The 27,341-nt window shown below is 49.8% G+C and overlaps 1 protein-coding gene across 6 annotated transcripts in view; it reads right to left on the bottom strand.

Moving 5' to 3' along the window:
- Positions 1-27,341, bottom strand: part of LOC125467160 (FERM domain-containing protein 5-like) — a 280,497-nt gene that overhangs the window by 52,072 nt on the left and 201,084 nt on the right. For 5 of the 6 annotated variants that reach the window (XM_059639274.1, XM_059639277.1, XM_059639275.1 and 2 more), the window contains 3 exons: positions 22,622-22,664; positions 21,105-21,183; positions 4,712-4,809 (listed from right to left, as the gene is read on the bottom strand). In XM_059639274.1, coding sequence (XP_059495257.1) covers positions 4,712-4,809; positions 21,105-21,183; positions 22,622-22,664 — 220 coding nt within the window. Of the gene's footprint in view, positions 1-4,711; positions 4,810-21,104; positions 21,184-22,621; positions 22,665-27,341 lie in introns of those variants that run through there. The other variant, XM_059639279.1, reaches the window with a different exon arrangement.

Here is a 27,341-nt window from a genome sequence, read left to right as displayed (position 1 = left end):
CTCCAGCCCCTACACCCCTCCCTATCTCTGTAACCTCCTCCAGCCCCTACACCCCTCCCTATCTCTGTAACCTCCTCCAGAACCTACCCCCCTCCCTATCTCTGTAATCTCCTCCAGCCCCTACACCCCTCCCTATCTCTGTAACCTCCTCCAGAACCTACACCCCTCCCTATCTCTGTAACCTCCTCCAGAACCTACCCCCCTCCCTATCTCTGTAATCTCCTCCAGCCCCTACACCCCTCCCTATCTCTGTACTCTCCTCCAGCCCCTACACCCCTCCCTATCTCTGTAACCTCCTCCAGCCCCTACACCCCTCCCTATCTCTGTAACCTCCTCCAGAACCTACCCCCCTCCCTATCTCTGTAATCTCCTCCAGCCCCTACACCCCTCCCTATCTCTGTAACCTCCTCCAGAACCTACACCCCTCCCTATCTCTGTAACCTCCTCCAGAACCTACCCCCCTCCCTATCTCTGTAATCTCCTCCAGCCCCTACACCCCTCCCTATCTCTGTAACCTCCTCCAGAACCTACACCCCTCCCTATCTCTGTAACCTCCTCCAGAACCTACCCCCCTCCCTATCTCTGTAACCTCCTCCAGAACCTACACTCCCTCCCAATCTCTGTAACCTCCTTCAGCCCCTACACCCCTCCCTATCTCTGTAACCTCCTCCCTCCCTATCTCTGTAATCTCCTCCAGAACCTACCCCCCTCCCTAACTCTGTAACCTCCTCCAGACCCGACCCCCACCCTCACTCTGTAAACCCCTCCAGTCCCTACACCCCCTCCCTATCTCTGCAATCTCCTCCAGAACCTACCCCCCTCCCTATCTCTGTAACCTCCTCCAGAACCTACACACCCTCCCAATCTCTGTAACCTCCTTCAGCCCCTACACCCCTCCGTATCTCTGTAACCTCCTCCAGAACCTACCCCCCTCCCTATCTCTGTAAACTACTCCAGAACCTACCCCCCATCTGTGTAACCTCCACCAGAACCTACACCCCCTCCCTGTCTCTGTAACCTCTTCCAGAACCTACACCCCCTCCCTATTTCTGTAAACTCCTCCAGCCCCTACAGCCCCTCCCTATCTCTGTAACCCCCACTGCCCCCTACACCCCCTCCATTCTCTGTAATCTCCTCCAGAACCTACACCCCCTCCCTATCTCTGTAACCTCCTCCGGCCCCCAACACCCCCTCCCTATCTCTGGAAACCCATCCGCCGCCCTACACCCCCGCCCTATCTCTGTAATCTCCTCCAGAACCTGCACCCCCTTCCTATCTCTGTAACACCGTCCGGGCCACTACACCCCCTCCCTATCTCTGTAACCACCTCAAGAACCTACAACCCCTCCCTATCTCTGTAACCTCCACCAGGCCCTACACCCCCTATCTCTGTAAACCCCTCCGCCCCCTACACCCCCTCCCAATCTCTGTAACCTCCTTCAGCCCCTACACCCCTCCGTATCTCTGTAACCTCCTCCAGAACCTACCCCCCTCCCTATCTCTGTAAACTACTCCAGAACCTACCTCCCCATCTCTGTAACCTCCACCAGAACCTACACCCCCTCCCTGTCTCTGTAACCTCTTCCAGAAACTACACCCACTCCCTATCTCTGTAAACTCCTCCAGCCCCTACACCCCCTCCCTATCTCTGTAAACCCCTCTGCCCCCTACACCCCCTCCATTCTCTGTAATCTCCTCCAGAACCTACAACCTCTCCCTATCTCTGTAACCTCCTCCGGCCCCCGACACCCCCTCCCTATCTCTGTAACCACCTCCAGAACATACACCTCTTCCCTATCTCTGTAACCTCCTACAGAACCTACACCCCCTCTCTATCTCTGTAACTTCCTCCAGAACCTACACCCCCCTCTATCTCTGTAACCTCCGCCAGAACCTACACCCCCTCCATATCTCTGTAACCTCCTCAACCCCCTACACCCCGTCCCTATCTCTGGAAACCCCTCCGCCCCCCTACACTCCCTCCCTATCTCTGTAATCTTCTCCAGAACCTGCACGCCCTCCCTATCTCTGTAACGCCCTCCGGCCCCCTACACCCCCTCCCTATCTCTGTAACCACTTCCAGAACCTACAACCCCTCCCTATCTCTGTAACCTCCTCCAGCCCCTACACCCCCTATCTCTGTAACCCCCTCCGCCCTCTACACCCCCTCCCTATCTCTGTAACCACCTCCAGATCCTACAACTCTTCCCTATCTCTGTAATTTCCTCCAGAACCTCCAGCCCCTCCCTATCTCTGCAAACCCCTCTGGCCCCCTACACCTCTTCCCTATCTCTGTAACCTCCTCAAGCCCCTACACCTCCTCCCTATCTCTGTAACCTCCTCCAGAACCTACCCCATCCCTATCTCTGTAACCTCCTCCAGAACCTACCCCCCTCCCTATCTCTGTAACCTCCTCCAGCCCCTACAGGCCCCCATCTCTGTAACCTCCTCCAGAACCTACCCCATCCCTATCTCTGTAACCTCCTCCAGAACCTACCCCCCTCCCTATCTCTGTAACCTCCTCCAGCCCCTACAGCCACCCATCTCTGTATCCTCCTCCAGAACTTACATCCCCTCCCTATCTCTGTAACCTCCTCCAGAACCTACAACCCCTCCCTATCTCTGTAATCTCCTCCAGAACCTACAACCCCTCCCTATCTCTGTAAACCCCTCCGGCCCCCTACACCTCTTCCCTATCTCTGTAACCTCCTCAAGCCCCTACACCTCCTCCCTATCTCTGTAACCTCCTCCAGAACCTACCCCATCCCATCTCTGTAACCTCCTCCAGACCCTTCAACCCCTCCCTATCTCTGTAACCTCCTCCAGCCCCATACACCCCTCCCTATCTCTGTAACCTCCTCCAGAACCTACCCCCTCCCTATCTCTGTAACCTCCTCCAGAACCTACCCCCTCCCTATCTCTGTAACCTCCTCCAGACCCTACCCCCCTCCCTATCTCTGTAAACTCCTCCAGAACCTACACACCCTCCACATCTCTGTAAACTCCTCCAGAACCTACACCCCCTCCCTATCTCTGTAACTTCCTCCAAAACCTACACCCCCTCCCTATCTCTGTAACCTCCTCCAGCCCCTACACCCCCCCATCTCTGTAACCTCCTCCAGAACTTACATCCCCTCCCTATCTCTGTAACCTCCTCCAGAACCTACAACCCCTCCCTATCTCTGGAACCCCCTCCGGCCCCCTACACCTCTTCCCTATCTCTGTAACCTCCACCAGCCCCTACACCCCCTCCCTATCTCTGTAACCTCCTCCAGAACCTACCCCCTCCCTATCTCTGTAACCTCCTCCAGAACCTACCCCCCCTACCTCTGTAACCTCCTCCAGAACCTACACCCCATCTCTGTAACCTCCTCCAGAACCTACACCCCCTCCCTATCTCTGTAACCTCCTCCAGAACCTACCCCCTCCCTATCTCTGTAACCTCCTCCTGAACCTACACCCCCTCCCTATCTCTGTCAACCCCTCCAGAACCTACACCCCCTCCCTATCTCTGTAATCTCCTTCAGCCCCTACACCTTCCCTATCTCTGTAACCTCCTCCAGAACCTTCACCCCCTCCCTATCTCTGTAACTCCCTCCAGGACCTTCACCCCATCTCTGTAACCTCCTCCAGAACCTACACCCCCTCCCTATCTCTGTAACCTCCTCCAGAACCTACCCCCCTCCCTATCTCTGGAACCTCCTCCTGAACCTACACCCCCTCTCTATCTCTGTAAACTCCTCCAGAACCTACCCCCCTCCCTATCTCTGTAACCTCCTCCAGAACCTACCCCCCCATCTCTGTAACCTCCTCCAGAACCTACACCCCCTCCCTATCTCTGTAACCTCCTCCAGAACCTACACCCCCTCCCTATCTCTGTAACCACCTCCAGAACCTACACCTCTTCCCTATCTCTGTAACCTCCTCCAGCCCCTACACCCCCTCCCTATCTCTGTAATCTCCTCCAGAACCTACACCCCCTCCCTATCTCCGTAACCCCCTCCGGCCCCCTACATCCCCTCCCTATCTCTGTAACCCCCTCCAGAATGTACCCCCTCCCCATCTCTGTAACCTCCTCCAGAACCTACGCCCCCATCTCTGTAACCTCCTCCAGCCCCTTCTCCCCCTCCCTATCTCTGTAACCCCCTCCAGAACCTCCACCCCCTCCCTATCTCTGTAACCCCTCCAGAACCTTCACCCCCTCCCTATCTCTGTGACATCCTCCAATCCCTACACTCCCTCCCTATCTCTGTGATCTTCCCCAACACCTGCACCCCCTCTCTATACGTGTGACCACCTCCAGCCCCTACACCCTCTCCCTGTATCTGTGGCCTCCCGCAACCCCTTTATCCCTCCCAAACTCCGTGACCTCCTCCAACCCCTACACCTCTCCCAAACTTTGCATTTTTCTAACTATGGCCCCTTACAGATGACTGATGCTGTTCGCTCCATCATCTGTGACCGTTCCATCAGCTGCCTGGGCCCTGAGCTCTGGAATTCCATCCACGAACCTCTCCCATCCCGATCTCTTCCTCTAAAACACTCCTCAAATTCTATCTCTTTGACCACGCCCTTTATAACTCTCCATTTGGCTCACTTGATGATCACTCCTAGTTTGCACTTTGGGCTGTGTTATAATTTTAAAGACTCAACGCAAAATACAACTGTTGTTGTAGAAAAGGAGGAGGAACAGAAGCAAAGTTTCATTTACCTTGCAGGATGTAGGCTGCGAGCGATGCTGCATCTGAGGTCTTGCACAGCAGGCGGCCATGATACAGATCCCTCTTTATCTGAAGGAAGACCAAATACCTAGGGAGAAGCCAAGATAATAAAATGTGAGGCTGGATGAACACAGCAGGCCAAGCAGCATCTCAGGAGCACAAAAGCTGACGTTTCGGGCCTAGACCCTTCATCAGAGAGGGGGATAGGGGGAGGGAACTGGAATAAATAGGGAGAGAGGGGGAGGCGGACCGAAGATGGAGAGTAAAGAAGATAGGTGGAGAAGGTGTGGGTGGGGAGGTAGGGAGGGGATAGGTCAGTCCAGGGAAGACGGACAGGTCAAGGAGGTGGGATGAGGTTAGTAGGTAGCTGGGGGTGCGGCTTGGGGTGGGAGGAAGGGATGGGTGAGAGGAAGAACCGGTTAGGGAGGTAGAGACAGGTTGGACTGGTTTTGGGATGCAGTGGGTGGGGGGGAAGAGCTGGGCTGGTTGTGTGGTGCAGTGGGGGGAGGGGATGAACTGGGCTGGTTTAGGGATGCAGTGGGGGAAGGGGAGATTTTGAAACTGGTGAAGTCCACATTGATACCATATGGCTGCAGGGTTCCCAGGCGGAATATGAGTTGCTGTTCCTGCAACCTTCGGGTGGCATCATTGTGGCAGTGCAGGAGGCCCATGATGGACATGTCATCAAGAGAATGGGAGGGGGAGTGGAAATGGTTTGCGACTGGGAGGTGCAGTTGTTTGTTGCGAACTGAGCGGAGGTGTTCTGCAAAGCGGTCCCCAAGCCTCCGCTTGGTTTCCCCAATGTAGAGAAAGCCGCACCGGGTACAGCGGATGCAGTATACCACATTGGCAGATGTGCAGGTGAACCTCTGCTTAATGTGGAATGTCATCTTGGGGCCTGGGATGGGGGTGAGGGAGGAGGTGTGGGGACAAGTGTAGCATTTCCTGCGGTTGCAGGGGAAGGTGCCGGGTGTGGTGGGGTTGGAGGGCAGTGTGGAGCGAACAAGGGAGTCACGGAGAGAGTGGTCTCTCCGGAAAGCAGACAGGGGTGGGGATGGAAAAATGTCTTGGGTGGTGGGGTCGGATTGTAAATGGCGGAAGTGTCGGAGGATAATGCGTAGGGAGAAGCACAAGGCATCAGTGACTGAGGGGAGGCACAGACTCAGGACGGAGATGAGAGAAAACACCTTCAACTCAGCTTGCAAATCAGATCAAGGATACTGAACCAGAAACAGGACAGCAGGCAGAATTATAATACTATCTTAAGACAAGAAGTTGGTGAGATGTATTTGCAAAACAAAAGATAATTTATAGTAGGGCAGGAATGGAATTAATAGAGATAGCACTTTGAAAGTGGCCTCTTGGGCCAAATGGCCTCACGCTGCTGACATTCTAAGATTTAATGACACTGCCGTGTTGCAGAGTGATAGAATCGCTTGGAAAAATGTATCATAGAGAACATTCAAAAGAGAAACAGGATATTCGGCCCATCTGGTCTAAACTGCTGCTTTTTAAATACTCCATTTGAACCTCTTCCACCTCTCTCCACCTTCATCTCACCCTTGCAGAATCTCCTCAATATTCCTCCCTCCTTGATTGATTTTTCCAGCTTCCCCTTAAATATATCCTTGCCATTGACCTCAAACACCTTAGGGCGTTAGTGTGTTCCACTCTCTGGCCAATGAAGCTGCTCCTGAATTCCTGATTGGATTTCATGGCATGAGAAGAGGATTTTGAATGAAACAAGAAGTCTTTTCCCATACAAGCTCTTGATTCCTGATTCCCCTTGCCTTCTCCATGGTGCCTCAGTGAGTCAACCTGACCAGCTCCGATCCCTGGTCTAGTTGCCATCATCAACAAAGCTCACCCTCATGTGAACAAGGTACAAGCAAGTGAGGTCAGAAACATAATACTGGGTTTGGCAAACACTCTATTTCATTTTGGGGAATTTCAGGAATTGCGTTGAAATTGCACTGTTTGGTGGTGAGTAAAGAATTTTTTTGACACTTATTCAAATCCAGACTAACATCTTTGCTGCAGTACACTGTATTGTGTACTTATGGAAGGATGTTAATGCATCAAAAGCAGTTCAGGAAAGTTTTTTTTTATTAGACTCATGCCTGGAGAGAATGGATTGCATTATGAAGAAAAGCTAGACAGGCCAAGACTATCCTCTGAGTTTAGGAGAGTTACTTGGAACATTTCAGATCCTAAGGGGACTTGACCAAGTGGATGGGGAAAGGATGTTTCCTCTTGAGGCAGAACCTAGAACTAGAAGTTAGAGGTTAAAAATAAGGGGTTGCCCATTTAAAACTGAGATGAGGAAACATTTTTTTCTCTTGAGAGTCTTTGGCATTCCCTTCCTCAAAGCCAGACATTGCAGAATCTTTAACTATTTGTAAGGCAGAGGAAGAATGATTTTTAATGACCAAAGGGGCTGAAAAGTTATCGGGATATGCAGGAATGTAGAGTTGAAGTTAAAAATCAGGTCAGCCATGATCTTACTGAATGGCGAACAGGCTCACAGGGCTGAGTGTCCTACTCTTGCTCCTTGCTGATATGTAAATTCATCTGAACAAACATTGACACTGCCATCATCAACACAGGAACAACCATCACCATCATTGGCAAGACCATCACCGACATTAACACAGCAATCTCCAACACCATCATCACCCGCGCCTTCACCAACACCGACTCAGCGATCGCCGACACCAACACCGACTCAGCGACCACCTTCACCAACACCGACTCAGCGATCGCCGACACCAACACCGACTCAGCGATCGCCGACACCAACACCGACTCAGCGATCGCCGACACCAACACCGACTCAGCGATCGCCGACACCAACACCGACTCAGCGCTCGCCGACACCAACACCGACTCAGCGATCGCCGACACCAACACCGACTCAGCGATCGCCGACACCAACACCGACTCAGCGACCACCTTCACCAACACCGACTCAGCGCTCGCCGACACCAACACCGACTCAGCGATCGCCGACACCAACACCGACTCAGCGATCGCCGACACCAACACCGACTCAGCGCTCGCCGACACCAACACCGACTCAGCGATCGCCGACACCAACACCGACTCAGCGACCACCTTCACCAACACCGACTCAGCGCTCGCCGACACCAACACCGACTCAGCGATCGCCGACACCAACACCGACTCAGTGACCACCTTCACCAACACCGACTCAGCGATCGCCGAAACCAACACCGACTCAGCGACCACCTTCACCAACACCGACTCAGCGATCGCCGACACCAACACCGACTCAGTGACCACCTTCACCAACACCGACTCAGCGATCGCCGACAACAACACTGACTCAGCGACCGCCGACACCAACACCGACTCAGCGACCGCCGACACCAACACCGACTCAGCAAACACCGACACCAACACCGACTCAGCGATCACCGACACCAACACCGACTCAGCGACCTCCGACACCAACACCGACTCAGCGATCACCGACAGCAACACCGACTCAGCGACCTCCGACACCAACACCGACTCAGCGACCTCCGACACCAACACCGACTCAGCGATCACCGACAGCAACACCGACTCAGCGACCGGCGACACCAACACCGACTCAGCAATCACCGACACCAACACCGACTCAGCGACCGCCGACACCAACATCGACTCAGCGATCGCCGACACCAACAATGACTCAGCGATCACCGACACCAACACCGACTCAGCGACCGCCGACACCAACACCGACTCAGCGACCGCCGACACCAACATCGACTCAGCTATCGCCGACACCAACACCCACTCAGCGATCGCCGACACCAACACCGACTCAGCGATCGCCGACACCAACAATGACTCAGCGATCACCGACACCAACACCGACTCAGCGACCGCCGATAGCAACACCGACTCAGCGACCGCTGACACCAACACCGACTCAGCGACCACCGACACCAACACTGACTCAGCGATCGCCTTCACCAACACAGACTCAGCGATCGCCGACACCAACACCGACTCAGCAAACACCGACACCAACACCGACTCAGCAAACACCGACACCAACACCGACTCAGCGACCGCCGACACCAACATCGACTCAGCGATCGCCGACACCAACAATGACTCAGCGATCGCCGACACCAACACCGACTCAGCGACCGCCGACACCAACACCGACTCAGCGACCGCCGACACCAACATCGACTCAGCTATCGCCGACACCAACACCCACTCAGCGATCGCCGACACCAACACCGACTCAGCGATCGCCGACACCAACAATGACTCAGCGATCACCGACACCAACACCGACTCAGCGACCGCCGATAGCAACACCGACTCAGCGACCGCTGACACCAACACCGACTCAGCGACCACCGACACCAACACTGACTCAGCGATCGCCTTCACCAACACAGACTCAGCGATCGCCGACACCAACACCGACTCAGCAAACACCGACACCAACACCGACTCAGCAAACACCGACACCAACACCGACTCAGCGACCGCCGACACCAACACCGACTCAGCGATCACCGACACCAACACCGACTCAGCGACCGCCGACACCAACACCGACTCAGCGACCGCCGACACCAACACCGACTCAGCGATCGCTGACACCAACACCGACTCAGCGATCGCCGACACCAACACCGACTCAGCGACCTCCGACACCAACACCGACTCAGCGACCGCCGACACCAACACCGACTCAGCGATCGCCGACACCAACACCGGCTCAGCGATCGCCGACACCAACACCGACTCAGCGACCGCCGACACCAACACCGACTCAGCGACCGCCGACACCAACACCGTCTCAGCGATCGCCGACACCAACACCGACTCAGCGACCACCGACACCAACACCGACTCAGCGACCTCCGACACCAACACCGACTCAGCGATCACCGACAGCAACACCGACTCAGCGACCGGCGACACCAACACCGACTCAGCAAACACCGACACCAACACCGACTCAGCGACCACCGACACCAACACCGACTCAGCGACCTCCGACACCAACACCGACTCAGCGATCACCGACAGCAACACCGACTCAGCGATCGCCGACACCAACACCGACTCAGCAACCGCCGACACCAACACCGACTCAGCGACCGCCGACACCAACACCGACTCAGCGATCGCCAACACCAAGACCGACTCAGCGATCACCGACACCAACACCGACTCAGCGATCGCCGACACCAACACCGACTCAGCGACCGCCGACACCAACACCGACTCAGCGATCGCCGACACCAACACCGACTCAGCGATCGCCTTCACCAACACCGACTCAGCGATCGCCGACACCAATACCGACTCAGCAAACACCGACACCAACACCGACTCAGCGATCACCGACACCAACACCGACTCAGCGACCACCGACACCAACACCGACTCAGCGACCGCCGACACCAACACCGACTCAGCGACCGCCGACACCAACACCGACTCAGCGGCCACCGACACCAACACTGACTCAGCAAACACCGACACCAACACCGACTCAGCGACCTCCGACACCAACACCGACTCAGCAAACACCGACACCAACACCGACTCAGCGACCGCCGACAGCAACACCGACTCAGCGATCGCCTTCACCAACACCGACTCAGCGATCGCCGACACCAACACCGACTCAGCAAACACCGACACCAACACCGACTCAGCGATCGCCTTCATCAACACCGGCTCAGCGATCGCCGACACCAACACCGACTCAGCGATCACCGACACCAACACCGACTCAGCAATCACCGACACCAACACCGACTCAGCGATCGCCTTCACCAACACCGGCTCAGCGATCGCCGTCACCATCACCAACTCAGCAAACACCGACACCAACACTGACTCAGCGATCGCCGACACCAACACCAACTCAGCAAACACCAACACCAACACCGACTCAGCGATCGCCGACACCAACACCGACTCAGCGACCGCCGACACCAACACCGACTCAGCGATCGCCGACACCAACACCGACTCAGCAAACACCGACACCAACACCGACTCAGCGGTCACCGACACCAACACCGACTCAGCGATCACCGACACCAACACCGACTCAGCGACCGCCGACACCAACACCGACTCAGCGACCGCCGACACCAACACCGACTCAGCGATCACCGACACCAACACCGACTCAGCAAACACCGACACCAACACCGACTCAGCGGTCACCGACACCAACACCGGCTCAGCGACCGCCGACACCAACACCGACTCAGCGACCGCCGACACCAACACCGACTTAGCGATCACCGACACCAACACCGACTCAGCAAACACCGACACCAACACCGACTCAGCGGTCACCGACACCAACACCGACTCAGCGATCACCGACACCAACACCGGCTCAGCGACCGCCGACACCAACACCGACTCAGCAAACACCGACACCAACACCGACTCAGCGGTCACCGACACCAACACCGACTCAGCGATCGCCTTCACCAACACCGACTCAGCGGTCACCGACACCAACACCAACTCAGCAAACACCGACACCAACACCGACTCAGCGACCGCCGACACCAACACCGACTCAGCGATCGCCGACACCAACACCGACTCAGCGAACACCGACACCAACACCGACTCAGCGGTCACCGACACCAACACCGACTCAGCGATCACCGACACCAACACCGAATCAGCGACCGCCGACACCAACACTGACTCAACGATCGCCGACACCAACACCGACTCAGCGATCACCGACACCAACACTGACTCAGCGATCGCCGACACCAACACCGACTCAGCGACCGCCGACACCAACACCGACTCAGCGACCACCGACACCAACACCGTCTCAGCGATCACCGACACCAACACCGACTCAGCGATCGCCGACACCAACACCGACTCAGCGACCGCCGACACCAACACCGACTCAGCGATCGCCGACACCAACACCGACTCAGCAAACACTGACACCAACACCGACTCAGCGATCACCGACACCGACTCAGCGATCACCGACACCAACACCGACTCGGCGATCACCGACACCAACACCGACTCATCGACCACCGACACCAACACCGACTCAGCGATCACCGACTCAGCGATCACCGACACCAACACCGACTCAGTGATCACCTTCGCTGACAATAGCACAGTGATCACCGTCACCGCCATTGTGGTCTTCACTGGCACTACCAAAGTTGACAGCACCACAACCTGGTGGGTGTGATGCTATGGATGAGGGCTGAGAAGGTGATGGTGATGGAAGGTGTTGTTGATTGGAACAGGACTGGGTAAGTTTTGGACATTCCCATTGGATCATCTTCCCAAACAAGCCTATCAGCAATCTGCAGGTGTGTAAAACATCAATGTGTTACTTTTTAAGTCCCTGAAGTTAAATAGTAGAGATAAAAATGCTGCAGATAGAGTCCTGTCATAAACAGTTATAGTCAAGAGTTTACTCTTGTTCACTCACCACAAAATCAAACACCACCTGTCACTTAATCCCTGTTTATACACAGACAGATGCTTCGTCAATGCTCACCTAATTGTCACTGAACTAGCATGTAACCATCACCCATTCCCTCATTCTATTTAGCCTCAGCTCTCCCTACAGGATCCTCTTCAATAATATCACCTGAGTCAAGAAGGAACGAGGAGTGTGATCACTGCAGTAGTGTCAAAACAGGAACTGTAAAGGAACAAAAACATAGTCGCTGGAAAAGCTCAGCAGGCCTGGCGGCATCTGTGAAGGAGAAAACAGAGTTAACATTTCGGGTCCGGTGACACAGAAACTGTTAAAGTTGTGCTATAAATAAGCAATCGAGATTTTTTAAAAAAGAAAACCACTGCCAATTCATGCTTACAGACCCGAGGCAAGCAGGGTGGAGTTGAGATAAAGCTCAGCACAGAACAGGCTCGAGGGCTGAATGGTCTCCTGCTGTTTCAAAGCTCAGCAACGACCACAACAAAACAGGCTCGAACAACCGGAGTGGTTGTCTCAGACAGGTCAGAGCTTTCCAGTGAATCATCCAGTGACTGGCACCACCTGATCATTGCTGCACAGAGAGGCTGAAAGACTCCAGATGAAATGCTTTGGTCTCGAAGAGGGACAGAGGAATGGCCACTGCCAATAGAATTACTTCAGCAGATTACAAGCAGAGCGCAGGGGAAGCAGCTACAAACCTGCCTTTAATGAAGCATGATCGAGGGATTCTTACAATAACCTTCATTAACTCCGCTCCTTCTTTTTTGCTTTAATATAGAATATGAACAAATGACACAGAGGACAAGTCGTCTCCTCGACAGGATTGCCCTGGAGGTTCCTGGCATTAAATATTCAGCTCCTGGATGCTACTGGGAGCAAAAGCCCAGGAGAGGATTTGGAGTTTGATTTGACTCTGGTTGAATACTCATGTTACTGTTTAAATACTGAGGCTGGGAATAAAGAAACGTTTGACCGAGTGTCAAAGAATCATCCAATCCACACAGGGTCAGTTGGGATGGGGGCCATCGGTGGGTTGGGTCTCCAAGGCTTCAGCATTTTGCAGCAATAATCCTCACCCCCAAACCCACCCTGTCCTAACACGACATCAACCTGACCCCCAGCTCCTCCCTACCCCACCCGCAAGCCTAACACCAGCCTGACCCCCAGCTCCACCCCACCCCACCCGCATGCCTACTGCCGGCCTGACGCCCAGCTCCACCCCACCCCACTCGCATGCCTACTGCCGGCCTGACGCCCAGCTCCACCCCACCCCACCCGCATGCCTACTGCCGGCCTGACGCCCAGCTCCACCCCACCCCACCCGCATGCCTACTGCCGGCCTGACGCCCAGCTCCACCCCACCCCACCCGCATGCCTACTGCCGGCCTGACGCCCAGCTCCACCCCACCCCACCCGCATGCCTACTGCCGGCCTGACGCCCAGCTCCACCCCACCCCACCCGCATGCCTACTGCCGGCCTGACCCCCAGCTCCACCCCACCCCACCCGCATGCCTACTGCCGGCCTGATGCCCAGCTCCACCCCACCCCACCCGCAGGCCTATCACCGGCCTGACCCTCAACTCCACCCCACCCCACCCGCAGGCCTACCACCGGCCTGACCCTCAACTCCACCCCACCCCACCCGCAGGCCTACCACCGGCCTGACCCCCAACCCCAGCCCTACACCTACCCCCACTGGGGTGTGCAGTTGCGGTAATGTCTCACTTGAAAAGACTGCACGCTGACACTGCCGCATCCTTCCAGCACAGCATCCGGCATTTCACTCTGGAAATATATTTGTTATTATACGGAATCAAGTATATTCAACCAATCCACCCCCTCCCCTACACCCCATCAACACACTCACACAGACATATACACACACTGTCTCTGACACACACACACACACACACACACACACACACACACACACACACACGGGCACAGACACACACACACGGGCACAGACACACACACAGACACACACACACACACACACACACACGGGCACAGACACACACACAGACACACACACACACAGAGACACTCATGCACACACACACACAGACACATACACACACACACATACACACACACAGACACACACACAGACACACACACACACACTCACTCACACACACACACACACACACACACACACAGAGACACTCATGCACACACACACACAGACACATACACACACACACATACACACACACAGACACACACACAGACACACACCACGCACACACACACACACACACAGACACACACACACACACACACACACACACACACACACACACACACACAGACACACACACATACACAGACACAGACACACACTTTTTTGAGGAACAGCTATGGTGAGGGACCAACAGGAGGATTTTGTGGGGGTGGTTGAGGAAGCTCTATCCAGCAAGGAACAGAGGGCCATATCTTGGCAAGATTACGACGGCCACTGGGAACACTCGAGGAGGTGAGGGCTGTGCCTGTGGGTGTGAAACCATTGAGGGTACGTCCGCAGAAATCTCCTGAAAACATGTAGATGTTTCAAAACATACCAAGGCTTCAGCGTCGGGCAGACGGAATACTTGGAGGGGCGTGGCCTGAAACTGTGGCCCTCCATGACCAGTGAATCCCTGCTGCACTCCCACTTACTGCTCCCACCCCCAGTGACCCCATCCAGTGCCCAGTGACCTTTCATCTCAGCCTTCCAGCCACACCAGGAGCACTGGATTTCACAGGCATGGAGGCAACCCTCAGCTGGTACATTCATTGGTTTGATTAGCTCTCCTCTGGCGCTCTCACCCTCAATGGCCCACCGATCCACCCTACCCACCCCCAACAAACCCCTGAAGCTTCCTCCTGAAGCAGGTGCCAGCAGCATGAAACTGACAACATTGCACAGTCCCACTAAACCCAGTCCCTCGCTCAGGGTGAAGCTCCTGCACCATGTTCCCATTCAGTGCACAGGAACTCTGGTGTCTTTATCCCACCTTGGGCTGCAGCTTTGTGCTAACTGCGTGTGGAAAAAAGTCTATAACGTTCACATGAAGAAAAATCTCCTCATTCGAATTAATGATTACGTGGCTCCTTTAGCACAAGCTTTCACTATTTGCATGAACTCCCCCCCACCCCCCGAAATGCTGTGTGTTTACTGAGATTAATTTCAATGTGCACTCCCAGTGACACCAACTATTGCTAAGTACCAGTACGCTTTCTACAATGTTAACCCCAGTCTGTGCTTCCAGCCTTTTGTGACTTAACACTATTTTATTCAAGTTACTAACTCAGTGAGAATATCAGCAAATTCCATCTGTTCCATGAAGCACTTGCTACTGCTGATACAGTCCCACTCTCAGTCTGGTTCCACTGAATTAACAAACAGACCCATCAGTCACATCCATTTACAGGGCACATTGTCCATTTCACTTTCAGTCTTTTCTGATGTTAGGGGCGGCACGGTAGCTCAGTGGTTAGCACTGCAGCCTCACAGCGCCAGGGACCTGGGCTCAATTCCACCCTCGGGCGACTGTCTGTGTGGAGTTTGCACATTCTCCCCGTGTCTGAGTGGGTTTCCTCCGGGTGCTCCGGTTTCCTCCCACAGTCCAAAGATGTGCAGGCGAGGTGGATTGGCCATGCTAAATTGCCCATAGTGTTCAGGGGTGTGTGGGTTATAGGGGGATGGGTCTGGGTGGGATGCTGCAAGGGGCGGTGTGGACTTGTTGGGCCGAAGGGCCTGTTTCCACACTGTAGGGAATCTAATCTGAACCTGTACAGTGCTGCAGTGAAGTTGGTAGGTGGGACAGCGAGTTAGAATCAAAGTCTCCAGCAGAGGATCAGATCAGGACTTGATGGAGCACAGAGGGGAAAAGGCAGGGAAATGGAACTAGATCAGCAGCACTGACACCGAATGGCCTCCTCTTTGCGGTAACCGTTCCATGGTTCCAAGTGGCAGCTTACCCCCATGGCTGGCACATCTGGTACCACTTGCTGACTCCATCACCAGCCAATGTTTTACTGAGCAGGGGCTGCCACACTGAGGGATGTGATGTTAAACCAGGCTCTTGTCTCACTTTGAAATGGATGCTAAAGATCCCACATCACAAAGTGGGGAGCAGCAAGAAACTCTCCTGCTGATCTCGCCAATATTTCACCCTCAATCAAACCCAAACATTCAGATAAGCCAATTATTCTGTGTTTTGACATGTAACTCTACAACAATAATCCCCTTTAAACACACTCCCCTGCCTCCTTTCAACCAGTCCATATCTCGCCGCAATTTTCAGCAAGACTTTCCTACAAACATTTCAATTTCTTTTAAATTTGTTCATGGGATGTCCCTGGCTGAGCCAACATTTATTGGCCTGTCCCTAATTTCCCAGGGAGCAATTCAGAGTTAACCACTTCACTGTGGGTCTGGAGTCACATGTAGGCCAGACCTGATAGGGATGGCATATTTCTTTCCCTAAAGGTCATTGGTGAACCAGATGGGCTTTTACAGGAATTGACCGGAGCTACTCGAGTGATTGTAATGAGGTCAGCCAGCTGGACCTCACAGAGTACGAGCTTTCTGATTGCGAATATTATTCTGGTCTAAACAGGGAGCCCTGGCTGATTGATAAGAACAGGAGTGTCAGACATCCTGCTCACTCTGAGGGCTGGCTCTCAGGGAGCTGCAGCAGTGTCAGGGACTCCCCACATGTAAATAATGGGTCACTCAGTGCAGTGATGGGATACTGACCCCTGTGGAGTTAGTTCAGCTACATGGTTATCATTTAGGCTGGTATCTCATGGAATTGAAAATGTCATCACCACCTCCACCTGAAATAACATTTTATTGCCTGTGAAGCACTTTGGGACATCCTACAATCATGAAAGCCTCAATACAAATGGAAGATTTTAAAAATTCTTTCACAAGATGCAAGACCAGCATTCATTGAATTCTAAACTGCTGTTGACCTGGGAGGTTTGCTCAGCTGCTTCAGAGTTAGCCACATCACTGTGGGCCTGCAGTCAACAGTACACAAGAGATTCATTCCCTCCCTCTGACTGTAACCTCTTTGCAGGAGTATGTGGCAGTATGGTGTGACAACTCAAGGCCAGACATGTGCAATTGCTCATTCTCCCAGAAGTAACCCTGTATGTTTCTTTGTCAATTTCCAGCCTTCAGGATGTTAGCTGCTCGCTAATGTTCATTCCTCCAGGTCAAGGCCTGATAAACCCCACAGCACCATGACATCTTTGGCTGTTACGCTTTACCTGATCCCTCGAAGCTTCTTTCATCTGCCCAGGTTTATATAAAGCAGCACAAGGCTCAGTGCCTCCTGATGGTTATAAATAGGCTGCTTCAGCAAAATAAGACTAAACATGGCACGTAAATGATGGCAACTGAAGACTAGAAATAACTTCAAATGTATCACTTTCGTGGTGTGCTGTGTGAACATATTTCTTCAGGATATTCAGTAGGTTTTCCTGAAGATGGATCTCATCACAAAACAATGCAACAGCAATGTCATCATCTTGTCCACTTGTGAAAAACCCCTTTTTTCGTTACTTCAAATAAAATGATAAAGAACCAATTCCTGAATTCAAAAGCACACAGTACTCTGCTCCATGATATAAATTATATCATATTTAAAACTTTAAAAATACCAATGCCTTTTCAACTAAAGAAAAGCTGAAAGTTAAGAGTCTCTTCAAAGAGCTGCAAATGGGACTGAAGTTACAGTGAAACATTTTCACTAAACTGAGTGAAATGCAGCTCTAAACGGACCAAAGAGGCATCAATAATTGACACAAATATGAAATATGAGATGTAAAAAAGATGCAATGAAGAAGTGAATGGGTGGTTACTATGGTAACTTAATTGAGACTTGAGGAAAACAGGAATTTAGAACCCTATTTTTAGATACACACAAACTCCAGTGTGTGAAGTCTCCTCTCTTTGCTGTTGTTTGCAATGCTGTTCACTATCAAACCTGCTGTAGTTGCACAAATATAACGCTGGTGATGCTGCATGTGGGGTCATTTAAAATCGCAGCACTGAGATTGACAGGTTTTATTAGTGAAGGATATGACGGGTTATAGAACCAAGGTGGATAAACGGCGGTAAGATTCTGTTCGGCCATGACCCAACTGACAGCCTGAAAGTGCTACTTCTGTTCCCATTCCTTCAAGCAGATCAGCTCAATTACTATCAGTGTATGTATAACAATAACCTACATCTGTACAGCACCTTTCACATTGCAAAATGACCCAAGATGCTTCTCAGAATTGTAAGGGAGCGTTCAGAAAAGTGACCATAATCTTGGCCAAAGAAGGAGTTTCAAGAAGCATGTTATAGGAGGAGAGAGAGAATGAGAAAGAGAGCTGGAGAGATCTGGGTCTAGGCTGCACACATCGCTCCGAGGGTCCGTGCATGGCACTCGGTGTGCTGATATCATTCCTAGCACTAACTTCCAGTTCTGGAAGTCACTTCGACACCAAAGGGAGGAAATGAGCGGGAACACTGCTAAGGACACAGCTACCAATAGTGGAGATGAAAACTCGGAAAAGTGGCCAAAATTTGAAGTGGCTGGGATTCTGGGCGACTGTACAGCCATAGAAAGTCACTGAGATAAAAACAAGAGAGAGACCATCCTGACATTTCAATGTAAGGATGATAATTTTAAAAGTGAGGAGTGGGAACTTATGGTATGGAGAGAGAGAGAGACAGACAGAGACAGAAAGAGATGGATGGCAAAACTGGAGGGTGTATAGGTGGTTAATGTTGGCATCACAATGTCTCTCTGTTTTTGTACTGCCCTGATAACCTCCTGACAGGCAAACCATCAACCCCAACACTAGCACAGGGAGTGCTGCACATTGACAATGCCATTAGATTGACCAACTCTCAGAAATAAGAACCTGCTCTCATTTCTTATCACTGAACAAGAGGAACAGAATTAATTACAACAAAAGCAAAGTACTGCACCTGCCGGAAATCTGAAATATAAACAGAGAGCGCTGGAGGAACTCAGCAGGTCTTGCAGCATCTGTGGAGAGAGTGCGGAGTTATGCAGTCTGAAGAAAACTCATATTGAACTTAAAATGTTAACTCTGTTTCTCTTTTCACAGAGGGAAAACCAGGTCAGTTTTTCCAGCATTCTCTACTTTGATTTCTGTTAACTACAACCTCCCTTTAAGGCTGCAGTCTACTAGATACTAGAGCAGGATGATGCATCCAGGAGTAATTCAACAATGAGCCAGGTTCACTGTCAGTCTGCTCCTGTCTCAGTCTGCACCACTTATCATAAACACCAAGGAATGCTGGAAATCTGAAACAAAAACAGAAAAGACTGGGAACACTCAGCAGGTCTGGCAGCATCTGTGGAGAGAAAGCAGAGTTAATGTTTCATGTCCAGCGACCTTCCTCGGAAGTGATGAACCATTTTGAAGAAAGGTCACTGGAACGAAAACCTTAAATCTGCTTTCTCTTCACAGAGTTTTTATGTTTTTCACTTATAACTAGCATCTGATGTGAATGCAATTTGTTTACAATAACGTCCAGATGCTGGTACCGACAGAGGAGCTGAGAAACCATCAAACCTCAATCATCACACAAATCATGGCTGACATTTCAGCTAATTTTACTCTGTTTGAATCAGCTTCTGTTCTTCATTAAATGTTACTTGCTATTGGACATTAATGAGGGTGATAGGCCTTCCAGTTTGAGATTAAAGCACAGGCTTCCCTTCTGTTCACTTTTATGGAGGGCCAGCACAGACATAACGGGCTTCTTGACTGAAGTAATCATTCTATGATTCTGCAAATAAATACCTACAACTTATTTCATTGCTTGGCCGCTGAGATATTGTCAGAGAATCTGAAATGCCCTCTTCCAACAATGTATTTGGGTAGAGTTTAATGAGTTGCTGAGAATAGAAAGTGTGCTCAGGGTGGTTGTGAACTTTGAGTTTGACATTTTGAAGCTGATGACATAAGGGCAGAGCAGATTGTTTCCTGTCAATAGCTGCCTTTGATTGACAACAGGAGTGGGGGTTAGCAAGCACTGGTAGTTTTACTGACGTACACCGTTACTGTATCAACGTTAAGCCTCATTTTATCATTACCACCTTCATCAAGCTCAGCTAGTGCATTAATCACAGCCAAATGTAGCAAAGCCTTTCCCCTTGACAGAATGTGAACATGAGGATAGAATCTGTAAACACTCCATCCTTTCACCCCCCACTTCCTCCCTCTTTCCCCACTATTAATTGCAAAAATCAAATATCACACAGTAACCAGTTCACTTTCTCCAATGGTTGCTCTAAGCTGCAGAGTTTACCATCGAATTCGTCCTCGCAGTTTGGAGAACCGTAACATTCTCCAGTGTTGGAGCAACCATGGACAGCGGGATCTTCCCAGAAACTTACTGGAGAATTCACTGCGCTCATGCTCAGAAAGTGTAGGAAAACTACAGATCCAAAATTCAAATTGAAAAGAATGGAAATTCATTTCACATCAGTCGGTATTTGTAGGAAGCTGGACAAAGGCTGAGGGAACGGCGAGAATCTGTATAATATTGAGTTATACAAAGAGCTAATGATCCTCCTGTGATGACATCCAGCAGTAAAGAGGCGGATGAGAAGTGTCTTTTTAAGCTGCAAGGACGGTAATGTCTGCAGACTGATGCAAACAGTGTGTTACATTGAACATAAACCCCAGGGGATTCACTGAATGCAGCAGCAATCCATTTATAGGTTAAAGGCTTTAAAGAGCCTACTGAGTACAGGCTCTTAAGATCGCTGTTTTAGCTCATGAGATGCAATCTTTCTTTCTCTGGTGAAGGAGATGAGACTGAGAGCCGAGGTTCGTGGCTCAGTAACAAGAGGCTTACCTGGTGATCTCCTCCTTCAGAGCCGAAGGGTCGGTGGGATAAAACTTGACACGGAAACACATGGTGTATGGAGGCTGAGCTGCCAAATACAAGAATAAGATAAATTTGAATTACATGCTACATTGTGGGTGTACACTAAAAATAGTCCCTGTTTGGATGATCCAGTTTAATGGAACAGCATCACAAACATCCCATAATAACCGGTGATTCTTCCTCTCTTTTGTGATGAGTTCAAACTCATCGACAAGCCGCGAGTCAGGAATGTATTGGAATAATCCCCAATTGCCCTGATGAGTGCAGCTCCAACACATCTCATGAAGGCCCAAACCATCCGCTTGTTTGGCATCTCATTAGCCACCTTTAACAGCCACTCCCTTCACCACTGTCGCTCAGTCGCAGCAGTGTGTACCATCTACAAGATGCTCTGCAGTAACTACCAAAGTTCTCTCGACAGTATCTTCCAAATCCATGAGCTCTATGTCACTGAAGGACAACGGCAGCAGATCTCTGGGAACACCACTAACTACAGATTCCCCTCCAAGCCATACCCCTCCCTGACGTACAATGCTGCTGCCATTCTTTCACTGTCACTGGATCAAAGTCCAGGCTTTACCTCTCTGGCAGCATTGTGAGTGTATGTACACTTTATGGACTACTATGTTTCAAGAAAGGGGCTCACCGCTACCCTTTCGAAGGCAATTAAGCATGAGCGATAAATGCTAGACGACAAGGTGTACAGCTGGATGAACACAGCAGGTCAAGCAGCATCTTAGGAACACGGCCTGCTGTGTTCATCCAGCTCTACACCTTGTTATCTCCGATTCTCCAGCATCTGCAGTTGTTATTATCTCTGAGCAATAAATACTGATGGGCAGCATCAGAGACATGGGAAGATTCAAGGAATTACTAAGAGCCTGACAGGCCACAAGGTGAACAATAGCCATGAAAATATCAGCCAGGAGTGCCGTTGGTCTTTACAAGGAAAGGGTTTGCAGGTATAACATAAGGCACAGTCTACAAGATGAGGCTGGGTTAAGATTAGGGGAAGGTCATCAACACTAATCAAGATCAAGTATCCTGTCCCACGTCCTCCTGCCCTCTCCGATCCTCCCCCTTCCTTCCCTGAAACTGCAGGCTGACATTAGGACGTAGATCTGAATGACCCAGTCACATCAAAATCCTTCATGTCATGGGCCATGGGAGGGGACACATCAGAAAACTGTGCAGGCTAATGGATGGGACATTGGGTTACCCAATGAAACATGGCACAGGACTCAACCAGCATCTAAGATAAACGAGAATCTTAGTTTCCTCCTTTCTCATGAGTAATCTCAGAAATCCAGGCTTACAATTTGGCCCATGGTAGTGAATCAAAACCTATTCCCACCCCCAAAACTGGTAAGACTAGAATAAAAGAACAGAATGTAGAAATAAGTCTAAAATGTGACACGATGATCAGATTTCTCAACAAGCAAATTATCTGAAGGAGAAGGCCTCCTGAAATCTTGGAAACTTACATTTCATTTGTTTAATAATGGACTTGGAGATATCCAACCAATGCTGTAAAAATAACAAACAGATAAAGTTAGACACCACTGTCCTGAAATGCAGCAAGGATATACATTCAGAAAACAGCTGAAATAACATCTCAGGTTAGAAGGGACCTGTCCTAATTCCTGACCAGGAACCAAGAGTTACTCACTGTATAACGTATGAAATGTCACCCACAGGAAGGAGAAGAGGAGGGGGGATATTTTGGAATTGAATGGCCCACATCATGGACTTTCAATCTGAACAGTGCCAAGAATAGGCCAATCTTCTTTCAGATGCTGAAAAGGAGAACTCCAGGGAATATTAGTCTCCCAACCCCATACCCTGTTTGAATGGATCAAGGGCTTTTACTGAGATGAGGATCACACGTAGTGCAAGTGGGAGGACAAGGCAGGGAAGAACACAAACTGGTCAATGCACCGCCTTCCACAAGCATAAAGGATACCCAGTGTTGGTTAGGGATTGACCCGAGCTGAGTCACTTTACCAAACTTTAACCAGAGAATGCTTGGAACTTAGCATGTGTAAGAATTGTTCCTGAGTACTATTACAGGTATTTACACAAACAGCCTCTAAAATGGAATGTTTTCTTGTTGCAGCAGCATTTAATACCAATCCAGGAACCTTGTCTTCCATTTCCTGATAGCTGGAATTGTAGGGGGGCAGTAGCATCACAGAATTCCAGAAGCCTTCAAAATCCTCCTCCGTATTTGCAGATTTAGATCGTTCAGCTGTTAACCATCCACAAAAAATTGCCTGTGCTGTAAAACTGATGATGGTCTGAAACTCAATTTCCCATCAACAAACAGACTAAATAGCATAAAAATTCACAAGATTGCAAAATACCAAAATAATTGTGAGTTCTAATCCTTTCTTGTAAAGATTAAAATATTATCTCACCTGGCTTATTAAATCGATTGGTTCTGTTGAGAGTAATTTATCTTTTCAGTGTCCCAGAGGCCAAGCCATTCATACTAGAATTGTTCAGAACTGGTCCATGAAATTCTGAATGAACTGCAATGGAATTGTTTTATCTGCTATTTTGTAAAATATTCACAATTGAATAATTTCCTCACTGTAAGTCCAGGATGAGAACAGCACAGTTTCTTGCATCCAGGTTGAAATTTCTCAGGTTGTAAAACTGCCTGGCCTGAACTCAGCCTGCCCCAGAGACAGACAGCCCTCTTATGGGATCAGGGACAGCAAGACTTCCAACAGGTGATTGGGTCAGTAAGTACACGCACCATTAGAAGAACATCTGCTTGTCCAAAATAACGTCCAGTAATAACAAGAGGATTCCTCTAGTCTCTGACCTCAGAGCATCAGTTATAGGGGGGATGGGTCTGGATGGGATGCTGTGAGGGTCAGTGTGGACTTGTTGGGCCAAAGGGCCTGTTTACACACTGTAGGGAATCTATTATCTATGATCTCAACATTGTTCCAAAACAGATAGGCAGAGTTAAGATACAGATAGTTCACGATTGTAGTGATGACTTAAGGTGATGAATGGCTGTCTGTTCCTGTGTTATGTGCATAGTAAGCACAATGATGTCCATTAATTTCTAATCTCTCAATGTTCTTGGTATTTAGACTAACAGCAAGATCCCACAAACAGCCATAAAGTAAATCTACAACAAAACATCTCTAATTTATATAGCACCTTTGAAATAGTAAAGTGTGGCGAGACAGTTCATAGGAACATTTTTAATCAAAATTTGATCTGTCACCTAAAGAGACATGAGGACAGTTGGCCAGAAGTTTGGAGAAAGAGGCAAGCAAGAATTCAAAAGATGGGATGATTAAAATCAGCGATTCACAAGAAATCAGATAATACTGGCTGAGGGGAATAAATAAGTTTAAAGGACAATGGGAAGACAGCGTCCCACATTATCTTATCTTCAAGTATTTGGGCCAGATTTAATTTTCATCAATGCATTCTTGTGTTTTATTAAAAAGAGGAAAACATGGCCAAGGCTGACTCCTGTCCTGGCTGCATTGACCGGCTCCTTCTTTTTCCTGCTTCCATCCCAAGCCTATACTGAGGTAAATTCTCCAGATTCCTTCTGGGATTATGCAGCTGTTTGTGATGCATCATTTTAAGAATAGTTTTATGGAGGACATTGAGGTTTATAAATGGTTCCATCATTCGATATGTGATCTCTACTCCGCTCTCTTGGCTGCTCCCTATTACCTGGGCTCACTTGTCAATCAAAAATCTATCCATCTTCACTTGAATAAATCTAATGACCCTGCCTTCATTATCTCCAGGCAAGAAAAATCCACAGACTTTGAGAGGAAACAATTCTCGAATCTCCATCCAAAAGAGAGACATTTTATGTTTATACTGCTTCTCCTCATTCCAGGTTTGCCCACCAGAGGAAATACCCTCTCAGTATCTGCCCTGTTAAATATCCTCAGCAACTTGTATGTTTTAGAAAGAATTACTTTCATTTTTCTAAACTCCAATGACTACAGGCCAATCATTTCCCGTTCCTTCATATGAAGCATTTCATTTGAGGAATGGGTCAAATGAACTTTCACTGAAATGATTCTGATGCATTTATATCCCTTTTCAAAGAAAGTGATCAAAATTGTATACTGTACTCATGATGTGATCTCACCAGGGCCTTGTACAGCTGCAGCAAAGCATCCCTTTGTGCAATTTCTGTTTACCTTGCAATAAAAAGCAACATTGCATTTACCTTCCTAATCACATACTGTACCTGCAGTCTGGGTTTTTATGATTCATGTAACAGGACACCCAGATGCCTCTGTACCTCTGTATTCTGAAACATCTTACCATTTGAATAACATGCTGCTTTCCTGCCAAAGTGAACAATTTCACATTTTCCCACACTGTAATCCATCTCCCAAATGTTTACATACTATCAATATCTCTTTCTGATCTCTCCAACTCCTCTTCACAACTTACTGATAAAACTCCACATAGGCCGGTATCCCACCACCATGTTACCCTTTATTCACACATTAACAGGCCTTGACTTTTGCACAGCCTCTTCAGAGTTAGCTATCAGGGTGTCAGTACCTCTGACACTCCCTTTATGTCTTTCAGCCAGGGCTCCCTGATTGGACCAGATGAACTGCCCCAATCGGCCAACCCTTATTCCATGAGGTCCACTTTGCTGACCTTGTTATAGTCACTACAATCACTACATTCCTCCCCCTGTGAGTCCGAGGGCATAGGGCAGTCCTTTATAGTAGAGAGTTTCCTAGGGTGTTTTAGCACTGGGTCACGTTCCTCCAACTTAGTGTCCAATGTAGGGGGGGGGGGTGTAATGCCAAGGAGCCCACATCTTGCACCAGAAGCACTTCAGTAGAATTTCGCTCTCTTCTTCCAGCGGCAACAACATTGAGGAAGCAACATCTGTCATGTCCTTCTCTGATTCTGAGGACACATCAACGCCTGATGGAGGGGGTGAACCCACAGGTTCTGGCAGCCTTTCTGAGTGTTCTGAGGGGGCAGGGCACAATTTGCCACCTTCATATGGTCCACACGCTTGTTCAGGACAATTGCATCTACCCTAAACTTTCTACCTCACTGGACCTGATCTTGCGTCATCCATGTGTCTTACCCACGCAGGGTCATTTCCCTGACTCTTACACTAAACTTCACCTCCATATCAAACCATCTCTCATTTGGCAGAGTCTTGCGTCTGCTTTTGGTATTTCTGTTGCCGTCTCACTTACTTTCCTGCCTACCTTGGTGTCATCACAAAATTTAACTCCCATACATTTGCTCCCTTCAATCTAAGTCATTGATATAAACCGCAAGTAATTGTGGCCCAGCATTGAACGCTGTGGAACTTCACGTGTTACAACTTGCCAATCCAAAAATGATCCATTTATCCCTGATCTCTGCTTCCTGACAGCTAATCAATCCGATATCCATACAAAAATGTTATCGTTTACACCATGTATTCTTGTTTTACATTGATCAATGCTTTTTGGAAATCTAAGTACAGGTTTGCAAGGATAATAAACCATGAGAGATAATGACGGCCATCCCCAGTTCTGTTTCAGACCAATGTCATTGTGTACAGACTTCCATCAGAAGGTATGGATTGTGATCAAGCGTGAGAACCAATTGTCCAGTTCTTAGTAGCAGGTGACAACACAAGGGTCAGTGCTACACGACTTGTTGCTCAAGTGTAGTGTTTGTTCATTAAACAAACACTATGAGATCCCAACCTTCTTGACTTGGAATCATAGAGTCTGACAGCACAGCAGAAGATTTACTTTTAGGTAACAATTTGGTCATTTTGAAAGTGCTGTCTGTAAGGGTAATGGACGGAGATTGACAGAACTGTAGGGAGGTAGCTATAGGTGATTAATTAGGAAATGTTTTCCAAGAGTCAGCACAGGGCACAAATAATTGAATGGCCTCTTGTGCTGTCAGTTTCTCTCCCCTCACAAGAAGTTAGAAATCTCTGCCTTAAACATACAGTTCTACTCATGTGCTATTTAGTTTCAATGGAGAATTTCACATGGTCAGGAGTTACTTAAGTTTCCATAATGATCCTGTGTTACTATCTCCCAATCTCAAATACACATCACTTTAAAATGTATCTTCATTTAAAATATCTCTCTGGGCCATTTCATCGCACCATTGTGCTACTTTGGGAGGTGATGTAATTATTTTTTTAAATTCCCAGTTTATATATATATT

The sequence above is a fragment of the Stegostoma tigrinum genome, chromosome 33 (genome assembly GCF_030684315.1).
Source record: "Stegostoma tigrinum isolate sSteTig4 chromosome 33, sSteTig4.hap1, whole genome shotgun sequence".
In the NCBI taxonomy this organism is placed as follows: domain Eukaryota; kingdom Metazoa; phylum Chordata; class Chondrichthyes; order Orectolobiformes; family Stegostomatidae; genus Stegostoma; species Stegostoma tigrinum.
The sequence above is the reverse complement of the archived record's forward strand: the minus strand, read 5'-3'. Positions and strand labels throughout refer to the sequence as shown.